Raw genomic sequence first — 13,485 nt, 5'->3', positions numbered from 1 at the left:
CTCGAAAGTCAAGGTTCTCAGTCATCTGGTCCCATATTCTCTCTTAACCTCACCAAAGAACTTCACTTGGCCGTGTTCTTATCTTGTCGCTGTTAATTGTGCAGATTCTCTTCTGCCAACATTTACCCTTGTGTGTGTCCTACACATCATGGCTGTTTCTTGTCTTCTCTAAGGCATCCTCCTTGGCTAATACCTTTTTACTTGAACATACCTAAAACCCTGGTTAAAAATAATGACTTAACTTGATCCAAATAGTTGAAGAACATGAGCTTTCATCACCTTAAAAATCAATAATTATTTCCGAAATTCAACGGTATATTAATCTAACAGGGTTAGATCAGTTCCTGAGACTAAACAAGGCCATGAAAGCCGTCTGTATGCAGCGCGCAGGGTCTCAATTACCCAGAAATGTCCCCCTAATTTTTGTTTAATGTTTATAAGCCTAATGAAGATAATGACAGAATCTATGACTTAAAATTAGTAATTATGTTACTGCAAAAAATTGAGTTTATTTAAATAACCAGACTATGAAATCAATTCTCACTTTAGTGGTCAACATTTCAGTATTTGGTGAGTTGTAAGGAGTATTTTTTTTTACGGACTCAAGGTCTGTGTGTTTTATTTGGCTAATGCCAATGTCATTCTTCATTGGAAAGTAGAAATATTTAACATTTTCTTATTTATTCATTTTAGGCAGAGTACAAGAAAGGGCAAGGAGTGATGGATAAAGAGCCTGCTGTAATTGGAAGACCAGATTTTGAACATGCTGTGGAAGCTTCTAAACTTTCTAGTCAAGTAAGACTCTAGCGATGATTCTATACTTTTATTCAGAGATTTTGTTCCTCTTAACACAGAAAAGTATTTCATTTTAGATAATATCTTTAATTGCGAGATTATGCAAAGATATGTTTCTGAAACCATTTCAGATAGGATTACAATAATTATAAATTCCAGCAAGGGAAAAAATAAGTCTAATTTAAGCATAAAACAGAGTTTTCTTTTCTCTTGGCTCAAATCCTAACCTTTTCTAATAAGTCTAGCTATACTGTCACATTTCCCAGGATTTCTATTATTTAGCAATAGTTATACCAGATAATAAGATTTCTGTCTGTCTGTCTGCATGCACACACACACACACACACAGATACACACGCATGCAAATTTTAATTTAATAAAAATAATTTAATAATTTAATCAATAAAAATACTAATTTTCTCCTTTTTTAAATGCTTTAATCATGAGCTAGAAAAGTGATGAGAATGAAAAAACTTTAAAATGTTATTGAAGAATATAAAACAAGATTTGAAAAACTATAAAGACATGCCGTATTTTTGGTTGAAGTTCTCAATAGATAAAAATTTCAGTTCTCCCAAATTAATATATAAATGTCATGCAATTTCGATTAAGACTCCAACAGGGTTTTTTTTTTTTTTTTTAAAGTATGGATAAAATGATCTTAGAGTTTGAATGGAAAGGAAATGCCTGAGAATAGCCTTTAAAAATATGAAAATGAAGATCAGTAAAGGAGAACTTAAATTATGAGTTACCATAACATAATATAAAACCACTGGAATTAAATCAATATGGGATTGGTATAGTAAAAGATAAAATAATCAGTAGGATGGAATAGGGAATCCCGAAATAGATTCCAGTATGAATAAGAATTTAATATATGATGAAAGTGTTGGTTCAAGTCAGTGGGAAAAAGTCTGATTAGTTAATAAATGGTGCTGACATAACTGGCCATCTATCAGGGTAAAAATAAAATTGGACCTGAATCTTAAACCATATAAAAAATGAATTCCAGATGGATTAAATATGTGAATGTAAACAATAAAATCATTTAAAAATCTAAAAAAGAAAATCCAGGAGACTGTATATACCACATAGGAACAACAGAGCTGTTTTTAAATGAGAACAGAGATGCAGAAGCTATAAAAGAATAGTTAGGTATGATTGACTGTGTGAAAATGTAAACTCTTTCAATAGAAAAAGATAACATTTGCCAAGTCAATAATGATATCAAACAGTAAGTTTCATACATTTACAGTGTTTTCAGCTTTGAAATATTCATTCTCGAGTTGCAAATGTCTTAATTCAGAATGGAAAAATGTAAATAAGAAAAACTAAAAATCTAACTGAAAAATATAAAATGACATCTGAACAAATAACAAGACCTACTATTCTCTTGGGAGTCTCAATACTCAATATTTTAAAAATGTCACTTCTTCCAATATTAATTTTTAGAATCTCATGCAATTCCTGTTAGGATCCAAACAGGCTTTTAAAAAATTCAAATAAAATTAAATGATTGAACTAAATTAAATAAGTTAGAGTTTAAAAGGAGAAGGGAATGTCTGAGAATAGCTCTTTATTTCATTATTTATTTAATATTTTTTATGGTGACATTGGTTAACGAAATCCAGTAAGTTTCAGCTGTACACCTTAACAGCAAGGCACACATATATATTTACACTGTGCATTCACCTCCCATAGTTAGATTTCTTTCTGAGAATAGCTCTTTAACATAGAAAAAGATCAGTGGTCTTCAAAAGAGGTGAATAGACAGTTCACAGAATAGCAAATATAAATAACTAATAAATATTGAAAAAGATGCTCAAATTTATTTGTAGAAAGGGAAATGCCAAAAAAGTAAAAGCAAGCTGTTATTTATACCTACCCCTTTCTGTGAGTGTGGAGAAGGGCATCAGTAAGGGTGGTGTAGTTAGAAAGGTTTGTGTAGGAGGTAGATTTGAGTTAAGTTGGACTTAAAGGGAGAGAAAGCTCTGCTCAGAGAAAGATTCTAAACAAAGATTAGGACCAATGCATGACAGAGGAGAGAGGTCTGACAGGAGGGGCAGATGACCTAGCAAAGAAATGGGGGTCATAAACACTCATGGGAAATTGGGAGGAGTTAAGATGCTGTGTGGTAATAAATGGGTCAGTGTTATCTTCATTTGGACTATAGGCCACATTTAGAGAGCAGTTTAGGAGTAATGTGTTCTCTAAAAGAAAAAGGAAAGTGATTTTGGAAGGTAATAACGGAGCTTTTTAGAGTCGAATTCAGAAAAGGAGTCATCAGTACTGTTTCTCACCATTTTCTCTCAAGTAGCCTCTACTTTCAGGTAAGAAATGCATTAGCACAGATTTAGAAGCATTGTGAAGAAAATACTGTTCGAGGAAGGTTTATGTGGCAACACTGTGCGGGAAAGGCTGGCCTCACAAGAGGCGAGAAACCCAGAGGCCGGCCGATAATGTTCCTGTGATATCCACACAGAGAGGAACTAAAAGCTGAAAGGACTTGCTGGCACGGGGATGAAAAAGAGGCAGAGAGAAGGAATGAATGAGAGACACCTGAATTGATTGTTTTACTTTGTTTTGTCTCGTAATAATGGTTTTACAGTTTATAAGACACTTTCACTTATATAAAACAACTTTGAGACTCAGGAAGCGGCTGATGGGCTAAGAAATTGAGGACTCATCTGGGTGACATTCTTATCAAGGGACAAAAAGGGCTGTGACTCCAGGCTTTTCTCAGTCCCAATAATGCCTGTCAGAGGCGGGGTATATTGCCACATACTTGGCAACCCTTCTGGCATCACTTTAAGATTTCCGGCATAACTATCTGACCTCTTACGATTTCAGCCCTTTCTGGGGGGCAAAGATTGACTTCCTCGATTGTATAGGAGATGCAGAAGATTCTAGAAAAGCATTATGGTTTGGCTGAGTAGTTAAGAAAATGGGCTCTAGAATCAGACTGTTTGAGTTAAATTCCTGGTTCTGCTACTTGCTCATTGAATGACTTTGGTCAAATGGCTAAATTTTGCCAGCTGCACTGTCCTCATTGGTAAAATGGGGATATGACAATACCCACATTTTAGGGTTGTGAGGGCTAAATGAATCACTGTGAGTAAAGCTCACTGAAAATGCTGCCTGGCCCATAGGAACACTACATAATTTCATAGGAATAATTTTACGGTAGGTGTTCAGAATAGCATTCCACTCTGTGTTTTGACATGAATTCACATACAGAGAATGAAGCAGGAATAACAACACTGGCTCTTAGAGGCCGGTCTTAAGTTCCCTCCTGTATAATCTTATTTGAAAGTCCTTAGAAAAAGTTTTGATGTTTGAGCTTTTATATTCATGTTTCTAATTCAGTCACCAAAAATCTTACCATTTGATCTCTACATGGGTTTTTAGGCAGATAAAACAAAACAAAACAAAACAAAACAAAAACCCCTTAAATCATTAGCTATCAAATGATCAGGTACTTAAGCAGATGGTAATTTACGAGTTTTATCCATCTTCTTTCCTTTTTCATAATATTCTTACTACACTTATGGTATACAAACTCTTCAGGAAAAAAGGGAACCTGAGAAGATGAATATGTAGGAGTTCTGGAATGAACTCGGGATGGTCCATTTGCCTTTTCAAGTGTATTCACTAGAACGAGGGCAGATCGTCTAGTTCTCATTTTCACCGACAACTTTGCAGATCATGTATTCTCTTGCTCTTAAACTAATGGCAGATTGTGAATCCAGGATCCCTCAAAGGCAAACAAATACATAAGGGAGAAATGATTTAGGAATGCAGTCAGCAGAGAAAGTGGGGTCAGGATGCAGGAAGGAAAGAGCAAGACAGTTCCAGAAGGATGTGAGAGAGAAGGCAGTGGTGAGGCCAGCGCTCACGGCAGGGACTAAGCCCTGCCTGATACAAAGATGAGAACGAGCAAGTGCACAGAAGAAGTCTCCCATTTTACCTGTAAAGTGAACTCTGTGGGATCGAACCCAGAAAAAGTAATGGAAACACATCCCAAACCCTTCCTAGAGTTGTAAAGTTGCCTTTTTTACAACTTAGGGAGGGACATAAAATTGTGGTCAAATAATGAAGAGGCAATCAGTAAAAAAAATAAATAAATAAAAGTAAATCTCACATGCCAGCCGAAAAAGAGTGGTGTATTTACAAGTATCTCAGCTGTAAGTGTAGTAACTGTTGAAGTCATCATCTTAAAAAAAAATTCTAAGAGCAGTTAATTTGTTAATATATCCATATATCATCTTAATTTGTTACTTGGGATTTATCTACATGATGAATGAAATTCTTCAGTTTCATAATAGCAAGAAAAATTTTTGTATTTATAATAATTATCATTTGTTCTAAAATTGCATTTGCTATATTGATAAGAATAGGCTTTAAGCCTAAAAACTACATTTTAGATTGCTGCTAAAATTTAATAAGAATTATTTTTTTAATATAAGGGTTATTAATTGGTTTGGGGAATGTCTCGCTCTCCCTTTTAGATAAGCACTGTGTCTACCAGCCTTCTTACACCCAAGTGTTGGCTTAAATGTCATGCCCTTGACTTGCCAACTGTATCACCCTCTCTGCTCTTTTTCTTTATAGTTCTTAACACAATTTTTAAGAGTCACATATATGTATATGTGTGTTTTAAATAACCACTTCACTTACCACATAATGGGTTCCATGGGGACAGGGTTTATATGCATTTAATTCGCCATTATAGAATGGCAGATTAATCTTTCAATAAATATATATGGACCAATTAAACAAATTTCTCTAGATCATCCACATTTGCTACAAAGTTAGTATGATATTGTTTTATTGTAAAAATGAAGGCAGAGATAAAACTATTGCCACTTCTATGGTGAGTTCTACATGAAAATCTGTTTATACTCTTGCTTGACAGCGTTTCGTTCAGATCTATCCAAAATTGGAAGAAATTGATGCCTACAGATACGTGGCATTATGTTATTTGTTTACTTTCATTTTCGCTGATCATTAAGGCACACAATTAAACAAATGTTAGGAAGGAAATTTTCCATTTCCTTCCTAACATTTGTTTCTGTGGCTATGATGAAAAGCTTTCGTTCAGGGTCTGCTTTTCTCTACCTTTTCTGACTCTTTGTGAATCTGAGCCATTGATGCTATCGTGAAGCCTGGCACCACTCATGGTGAATGCTTTGAACTCCTTGCTTTAGAGGTCCAACTTCAGACTGTTGAAACACCACCTTGTCCAGATGCAGTTCGGAGGAACTAGTTTAACTTATATCATTATAGTTTAACAGTTCCAAGTTTTCTCCAAGTATGAGTCTCTCAAAGTCCTGCTAAGTCTGTTAAGATTCTTTATAAAACTTTTAGGAGTTCGATCCTATACATCTATCTGATTATTTTTTTAAAGAGTTGGTAGATAGACATCAAGATTATCATATATGATATTCATAATGTAAATGAAATCAGTCATAGGTATAAGTAGCTTTTTGTTTGTTTCCAAAATAATTGATTTAGATATAAGAGGTCACATTGTGTCTTAAGATCACATAGCCAAGTCATCCAACACCTATCTTTCTTTCTGAAATGGCTTTACAACTGGAAGGGAGATCTTTTGTTCCTTGGTTATCAGTTATCATCATCGGAAAGCATTGCCTTGGTCCCTTAAGCGATGCGAGTGTACACGGGGAGGTAGACACTTGGATGTGGGAACTGTGGGCTGAAAATAAGATTGAATGTAGGGTGTGTATATGTAGTTTGTGAGTGAACCAGTCAGGAGGCGAACAGTGGGAACCATTCAAGCCATTTGGCTATTTTCTTATGTGCAAACCTTCCAGAAGCAGGTAAAGGACAGTTGGGTGTCAGTGTCTGATAAATGTTTTTTTTTTTTTTTTCATATAATGTAGTTATTTTACTTAGTGGTTAATTAATGAGAGAAATTCTTGGAATTTTCTTCCATAGGCACTTTCAAATCAAATCATGCAGAGTACTGCAGGTTAGAATAAATTTCATAACACTTTGCTTATTATTACATTCATTAAAAGGATTTGAATGACAGGTGTATTTTAAATAATTAATCTCACACAGAAATAACCTGGAAAGGTTAGACAGCATTTTAAAATTCAAATTTTAAGGTATATAGCCCTATGCAAAACAGTGGTAGAAATCTTCAAAAATAAAGTTCTCATCAAGATCTATTAGAAAGCTATTTTAACGTTTCATTTTAACACAAAACCCTTATGTGTTCATTTATTTACCAACTTTTTGATGTAGCAACAAACCTTTCTTTGAAAATGAATCGTCAATGTGGAGTTTTGTGTTATTTTTCTTGCAAACCATACTCACTCTGCATTGTCTATGATTTGCATTTCGAAAGACATTTTGTTAAAGATATATTGTTATTGTATCCAAAATCTAGCACCTTCTAGATTATTTATATCCCATGCCCCTGACTCTTCTGGTTGTCTTGACTACTCTTAATTTGACAATAGTTTTTTAGGGAATTGCCTTCTTGAAATCTTTCATGGAAATAACATAGGTCTTGTAGAAATAATAACTGATTTTTTACAGTAAATTTACTAGTGTTTGACATACTAAATTAAATGTTGTAATTATAATAAATACCACCAGCATAAACAGGATTAGGGAAAAATTCAGTTGACTCTTAGCAAGCATATCTAATGGCATGAGAAGTGTTGGAGCTAACTTGTAAACCGCTCTTAAGTGGGAGTGTGATTCAGTCAGATTTGCTTTTGCAAGAGATTGTTGACTCTAGACTTGACAGAGTGTGTCTGGGTCATGCCGGTATTCCCAGCCTCAGGTAGGGACTCATGCTACCTTGTAGTAGGAAGTCAACACAGGCTCAATGTTGAATGAACAGAGGAAGGAAAGAATCATTACAATGCGGATTATTATTGCTTTTTCAGGAGTATTCCTTTACTCAGGAAGGGCAAGTGCCAGATTTAATGACAGATGGGAATTTGTCAGGTTAATTTCCAAGTAATACGCCCTGCGTGTCACCTCTGCTCCAGGTGCCATTGTGCAAAGGCCATACAATGAGTTCTTTTTGTGTGAGGATCCCATAACCTATATTTGCCTTTTAGCTAGTACATACCTGAGACACTCATGGTGCCCAGGCTTGGAGAATGCGAATAATTGAACGAAAGCTTGATGTGAGCCCATATTACATAGTGGGATTGGTCAGTGAGTTAAATAGCTACCAGCTGAGAGTGTGTTCAGGGGCCCATGCTTTCAGACAGAAAGTTTTACTCAGTAAGTGGAGAGTGTTGGTGAGTCTGGCTGAGTCAAGACTGCCATTCAAGTGGAAGTCAGTTAAGAGAGTCCACTCATTGAGCGAATACCCTGTAGGCACTAAAAACCTAGAGAGAGACAAAAGCACTGATTAAAATATCGCGACAAGTACCCAAGCAGAAGGGTGTAGAGAGTGTGTTTAGGGGTCAACTAGGTAGGGAGAACCTTTGCTTTGATGCCAGAGACAGTGGAAAATAGTGAATGAAATCTAAATGTATTCCATTGGTGGAGGTTTTGTCTGAATTTATAAGGCAATGCAAATGTCAGAAAGTTATTACGAGCAGGTGGAACCACAACAGAAAATATTTCCTGAAAGCCATGTTGAAATATTTTCCAAGTGTGTTCCCACTAAGATTGTCACTAGCTTTCTCCCTTATGTTCTTAGATACAGGCCCCAGAGGGAGACCATCCCCCAATCTACACGTGATTAAAATAGCCGTCCCCAATTTACTTTGTAACAAAATCCTTTTCAAGGAATAGCCTTAAGTTGTATGAAGAAAGGTGCAATATGACAGTGTTGTAAGAAAACAAAATATTGTAGATATTATATAGTGTAAAAATATTGTAAGAGAACAAAACAGCTTACTGTTGCTTTTGAAGTCTGTGAATCCTTTCCTGGCTACAGCAATCAAAGTGGGTGTGAGATCTGAGTAGATAGTTTTTGTTTGGTAAAGAACTTGTACCTATATTCCAGTTAATTATAATAATATGCATTCACATATTTCTCTATCCATGGAGAAAAATACAGTTCTGCAGGATAACTTGATAATGCTTTCTTTGGTGCCTCTCGAGTTACTTAAGAAAAGAGAAAAATAATTTAGAGTAAATATTAGAAATAGTTTTGCTGCTGAATACAAACATAGAGTAAAAGCAGAGGAATAAAAAATGACATTAATTAGACCCAGGACATTTCAGAAAATGTAGTTCTTGGAAATGAATTTTTGAACAAATGGGAAATGATAAGAAAAACTGCTACAAACCATGTCCTATATTTGGAATCATTCCCTCAGGAAAATTCATATTCAAGTTCTGGGGCTTAGCATCCCTTTTCTAAGTATGGTAGACTTAATTCATTTATGGTCTAAATTTCTAATTGATCATAGATTATAAGAATGCAGAAATGAAAAAGTGACATTTAAAAATCCTGAGAATTTAGTGCATAATTCTTGTTAATAGGATTTGAATTCATGCGTAATTGCATTTATGATCAATGTTTAATTAGAGGGTTTTTTTTAAAAAAAATAAGAAATTTATGCCTAATTAAGCTTTATATGGAAGAAAGTATCAGGAATTTAAACTGCTATCATTCGTTTTTAAGGTAGGTTTTATCTGATCTAATGAAAAATCAAATGTTATTTTGAAAGCTTAAAAAGAAACGTGCTATTTAATTTATCCTTTGTTTTTCTTTTATGGCAGATTAAATACAAAGAAAAATTTGATAACGAAATGAAGGATAAGAAACATCATTACAATCCCCTTGAAAGTGTTTCTTTTAGGCAAAGTCAGATTGCCACTGAACTGGCCAGTAATGTAAGTTACTTTGTGTCTCGTGACTTGTAATTTATAGAAATCATTTTCGATATTTTTTGATTCTTGTTTTCTCTGAATTGATTGTTTTGTAACCACTGATACTTAAACAGAATCATGTAATTTCCAAGCAATTTTAGTTGAAAACACTGAAGCATATTTTCCTGAAGCTTTGAGAAAAATGTATTATTGTAATTTGCTATTAATGTTACTGATTACTACTACTTAGTTGATAAGTAAGAATTGTATTACTAATAAAACTATTATATCTAATTGAGAGTAGAAATAGATTACAGAGTTTTGCAGAAAGATCGTGTATAGTATGATAAATTAGTGGTTATAATGGCAGTTAACTCGTAATTGTGCCCATGAAATAGCACTTGTAAAGTGCTACCTGTTACATGGTAGCTTATCATAAAGAAATTTTCAGAAGTTATAATGGCTTACAATTTCATTCTTATTTATTATGTAAATGCTGTGAACTACTTCACAAGATTTGTTTTCGTTTCATGTTTTTTTTTTTTTTAATAATCAAGTTTCAATTAACAGGAAAAATGCCTTAAACTTTTATTAAAATTAGACAGAATGTCAAAACAGAAACATGGAGGAAAATCGATTACTTTGCTATAGTTGCAGGATATATAGAGAACCTTTTCAAGTGTTAAGATTAATTACTGTTGAACTGCAGCTTTGTTAGATCATTTAAACCTTTCAACTCCTGTCAGATCCTTGGGACATAGTATATCTTATTTTCATTAACGTTTATAGAAGGTATGTTTGTGTTCATTAACCAACTTCTGTTTGTCACCAGCAACCGAAATGGGTGTTTCTGTCTTTTAGGACCACCAAGAATATCAGAGTGACTTCTCTTTTTCGTTTTTGTGTGTGGGAAAAACGTAAAGTAAATAGAGTTGGAATACACTTAAAGGAACCTTAGTGCCTGCTGCCTTTCTTAGTATTATACCTTCATCGTTCTGTGCCTCAGTTTCCTCATCTGTAAAATAAAGATACTTAAAGTTCCTACCTTCTAGAGTTGTAGAAATTAAATAATCAAGTATTTAGGAAAGTATTTGGCATCAGTAAGTACTCGATATATTTTATATTATTAATATTTAATTATGATTACCAATATTATATTTCCAAAGCAGTTAGTAAAAAAGAGACTATATGTCAACAGCATGAAAAATACCAAAAGCCTTAAAATTGCCACAAAGAGTAATTGAAATATGGTAGTAATTTCTAAAGAATAAAGTAGAAATTTCTTTTAGCTTTTCAAAGCAGAATTTCTGTTAAAATTACATGATTCTGTTTAATCACCCTTTCTGAATATGTAAACAATCCAAAAAGTATCAAAATATTTCCAGATCCCTAGAAAGAACTTTTTTGACTCATTCAGTAGTAAATGAGCACCATCTAGTGGCTACTTGCAAATTCATCTGTCAATTTACGACTGACTAGTACTTCGTAACGTGTTAAACATGATCCTGGCAATAATGCAAAAGTTTAATATTTTCTTCTCCTAGATGGTATTTTGTTCCATGTTATTTTCATAGGTGAAGTACAAGAAAGACATTCAATCCATCCATGATCCAGTTTCAGATCTCCCAACCTTGTTTTTAGACCATGCTTTGAAAGTCAGCAAAATGCTCAGCGGTGTAAGTGGGTTGTTTGATGGCAGCTGTAGATGTCCTCTGGTTCCTTGGAGCCGATGTGCCCGCAGTGCTCATCATGAGTGCACCTGCTTCCTTGGGTGTGCCTGGGCATTGCTGCTCCTTGAATAACTAACTCACTGAAAAGTAGTAATCTGCTTGCTCACATCCCACCAACGCTGTTGCCCTACACAGTTTTTTTTTTTTTTTTCCAACTCTTTAATATCTCTTGAATGCAAACTTTCTTGTTGAACAACTACACTTCAAAGTGTTTGGACAAGTGTTCTTCCTGCCTTTCTTCTTCTCCTTTCTTCCTCTGTCCGTATTCGATTGAAGCCACTTAAAAGTCAGATTCTTAAGTCAGACACCTTTTGATTTTATGCAGGGCAGGGTGTGTGGTACTTACTAGGCCTCAGTAACATTAAAAAAAAAAAAGTCTTAGTCTAATTTGTATTTTCTCTGAAAATAAATCCTAAAGGTGTTTGTGTTGAGACAGGGCTTTTCGTTTTGTGAAGATTCCCATGTTTTTTTCAGTGCAGCCAGGAAGGGAGGGTGATTTCTTCATCTCCTGGTGAAAATATCTGGGTACCCTGCCAAGTGGTCATTCCATCGGAACTCGGCTCCCGCATACTGTTTCACACACTTAGGGATGTCACCGACTCTCATAACTGACGGCCCGGCTCACCTGAGCCTCTCATTTCCTACATCTCAGGATGCCCCATGGTGATGAGCAACCCTAACCTGACCTCATGTATTTCTTTGTCTATTTTAATAATTGCTCGCTTGCTCACTCAAAATTATCCATATTTATTGAATACCTGCTTTGGGCCAGGTACAGATCAGATGGGAAAATGTGCCGGGCAAGGAATGTGGAAAAGTACAAAGAGCTGTCTTTAGGAGATGTGCCCTTAGTCAGGGATTTAAAAACAAACAAACAAACAAACAAATGAACAATAAACAAACAAACCTGTAGTTAAAACCTGGTTCCCAAACTATTAAATAATGAGTTATAGCTTCAGTGTCTACCCCGGGCTTCGATGTATTGAAACTTCTGTTTATAATGTCATAAACCTCTTTGCTCCACCATTGCCACCATTGTCGTCCTTCTGGCAATGCATTATGCATCTAAATCATTCATGCTCACAGAGATTTTAATTCATTAATGTTGTAAATTGCTGGACCTTGCAGGAAAAACAGCTCGTCATTCTGTCCAGTCTGTGGAGCAGAGAAGGGAAGTTAGAGAACTGTCAGGCCCAAAGGTAGACCCAGTCCCTGGATCCGTCCTTCACGTGGTCCTGCAGCTCCGGAGCTCACCCCTGCAGCTCCACGCGCATCCCTCTCTCCCCTGTGTGGCTCGGTTTCAGTTCCGTGTTTTCCTCCATGACTCATAGGTGTGCTTCTAAAATCCACGTGTGTTCATTTTCTGAGCTGCTTTCTTCATGTTCAGTCGTTGGCATCCAGTTTTGATCCTTGCGCTGGCATTTTGCCTTTGGCTATTCCTCATCCATGCTTGGGTTAAATTTCTGTAGGATGTGAGAATTCATGCAACTAATACATGAATTTATTGTAAATAATACAGTAAAAATATCATGGTGGTAATTTCACAATTCGGTAGCTGGAAGGATGCATGCCACTCAAAGGCAATATTTCTTTTCAAGAGTATTGACCTTTATTTTATAATAATGGTGAAAAAATTATAGTTTAGTTTAATAATGGTGAAAAAATTATAGTTTAATATAAATTATAGTTCAATAAAAAATTATAGTTTCTAGCATCTCTTCAACAGAGAAAACCCACCAAAGTCTCCTATATTACCTTTATTTTATATACCGTTTATAAAGTTTAAATCTTTGTTTCAGTGGTGCTTTTGCCTATATTCTAAACATTTTGCCCCATAGAAAAATTGTGACTTAATGATTCCTTTGTGGAAGAGAAAGTTTAAGATTCAATAAACGTGTTACGCTGAGGTATTAAAGTTGTATGATGCTACATTGGCTCAAACTGATTATACATTAGAATTGCCTTCTGTTAAATTTTAATGTAATGAGAATTGGAATTTTGTTGATTTATAAAGGCAACTTAATTTTATTAAAACATTGACTAAAAGAATGCTTAATAAAAAGACATTCAGCCCAAATTAGTTGTCGGTTTGTTATAAATGGCTGTTTTTAAAGACTTCTAAATCTCTTTGGTATAAATCATAGTT

At 34.9% G+C, this 13,485-nt stretch overlaps 1 protein-coding gene across 3 annotated transcripts in view; it reads left to right on the top strand.

The window, feature by feature from the left end:
- NEBL (nebulette) overlaps positions 1-13,485 on the top strand; it is a 153,551-nt gene that overhangs the window by 72,175 nt on the left and 67,891 nt on the right. For all 3 annotated transcript variants that reach the window (XM_023533124.1, XM_023533122.1, XM_023533123.1), the window contains 2 exons: positions 694-795; positions 9,520-9,633. In XM_023533124.1, coding sequence (XP_023388892.1) covers positions 694-795; positions 9,520-9,633 — 216 coding nt within the window. The remainder of the gene's footprint in view (positions 1-693; positions 796-9,519; positions 9,634-13,485) is intronic.

The sequence above is a fragment of the Pteropus vampyrus genome, unplaced genomic scaffold (genome assembly GCF_000151845.1).
Source record: "Pteropus vampyrus isolate Shadow unplaced genomic scaffold, Pvam_2.0 Scaffold96, whole genome shotgun sequence".
In the NCBI taxonomy this organism is placed as follows: domain Eukaryota; kingdom Metazoa; phylum Chordata; class Mammalia; order Chiroptera; family Pteropodidae; genus Pteropus; species Pteropus vampyrus.
Note: the sequence above shows the minus strand (reverse complement) of the source record. Positions and strands in the feature narration are given on the sequence as shown.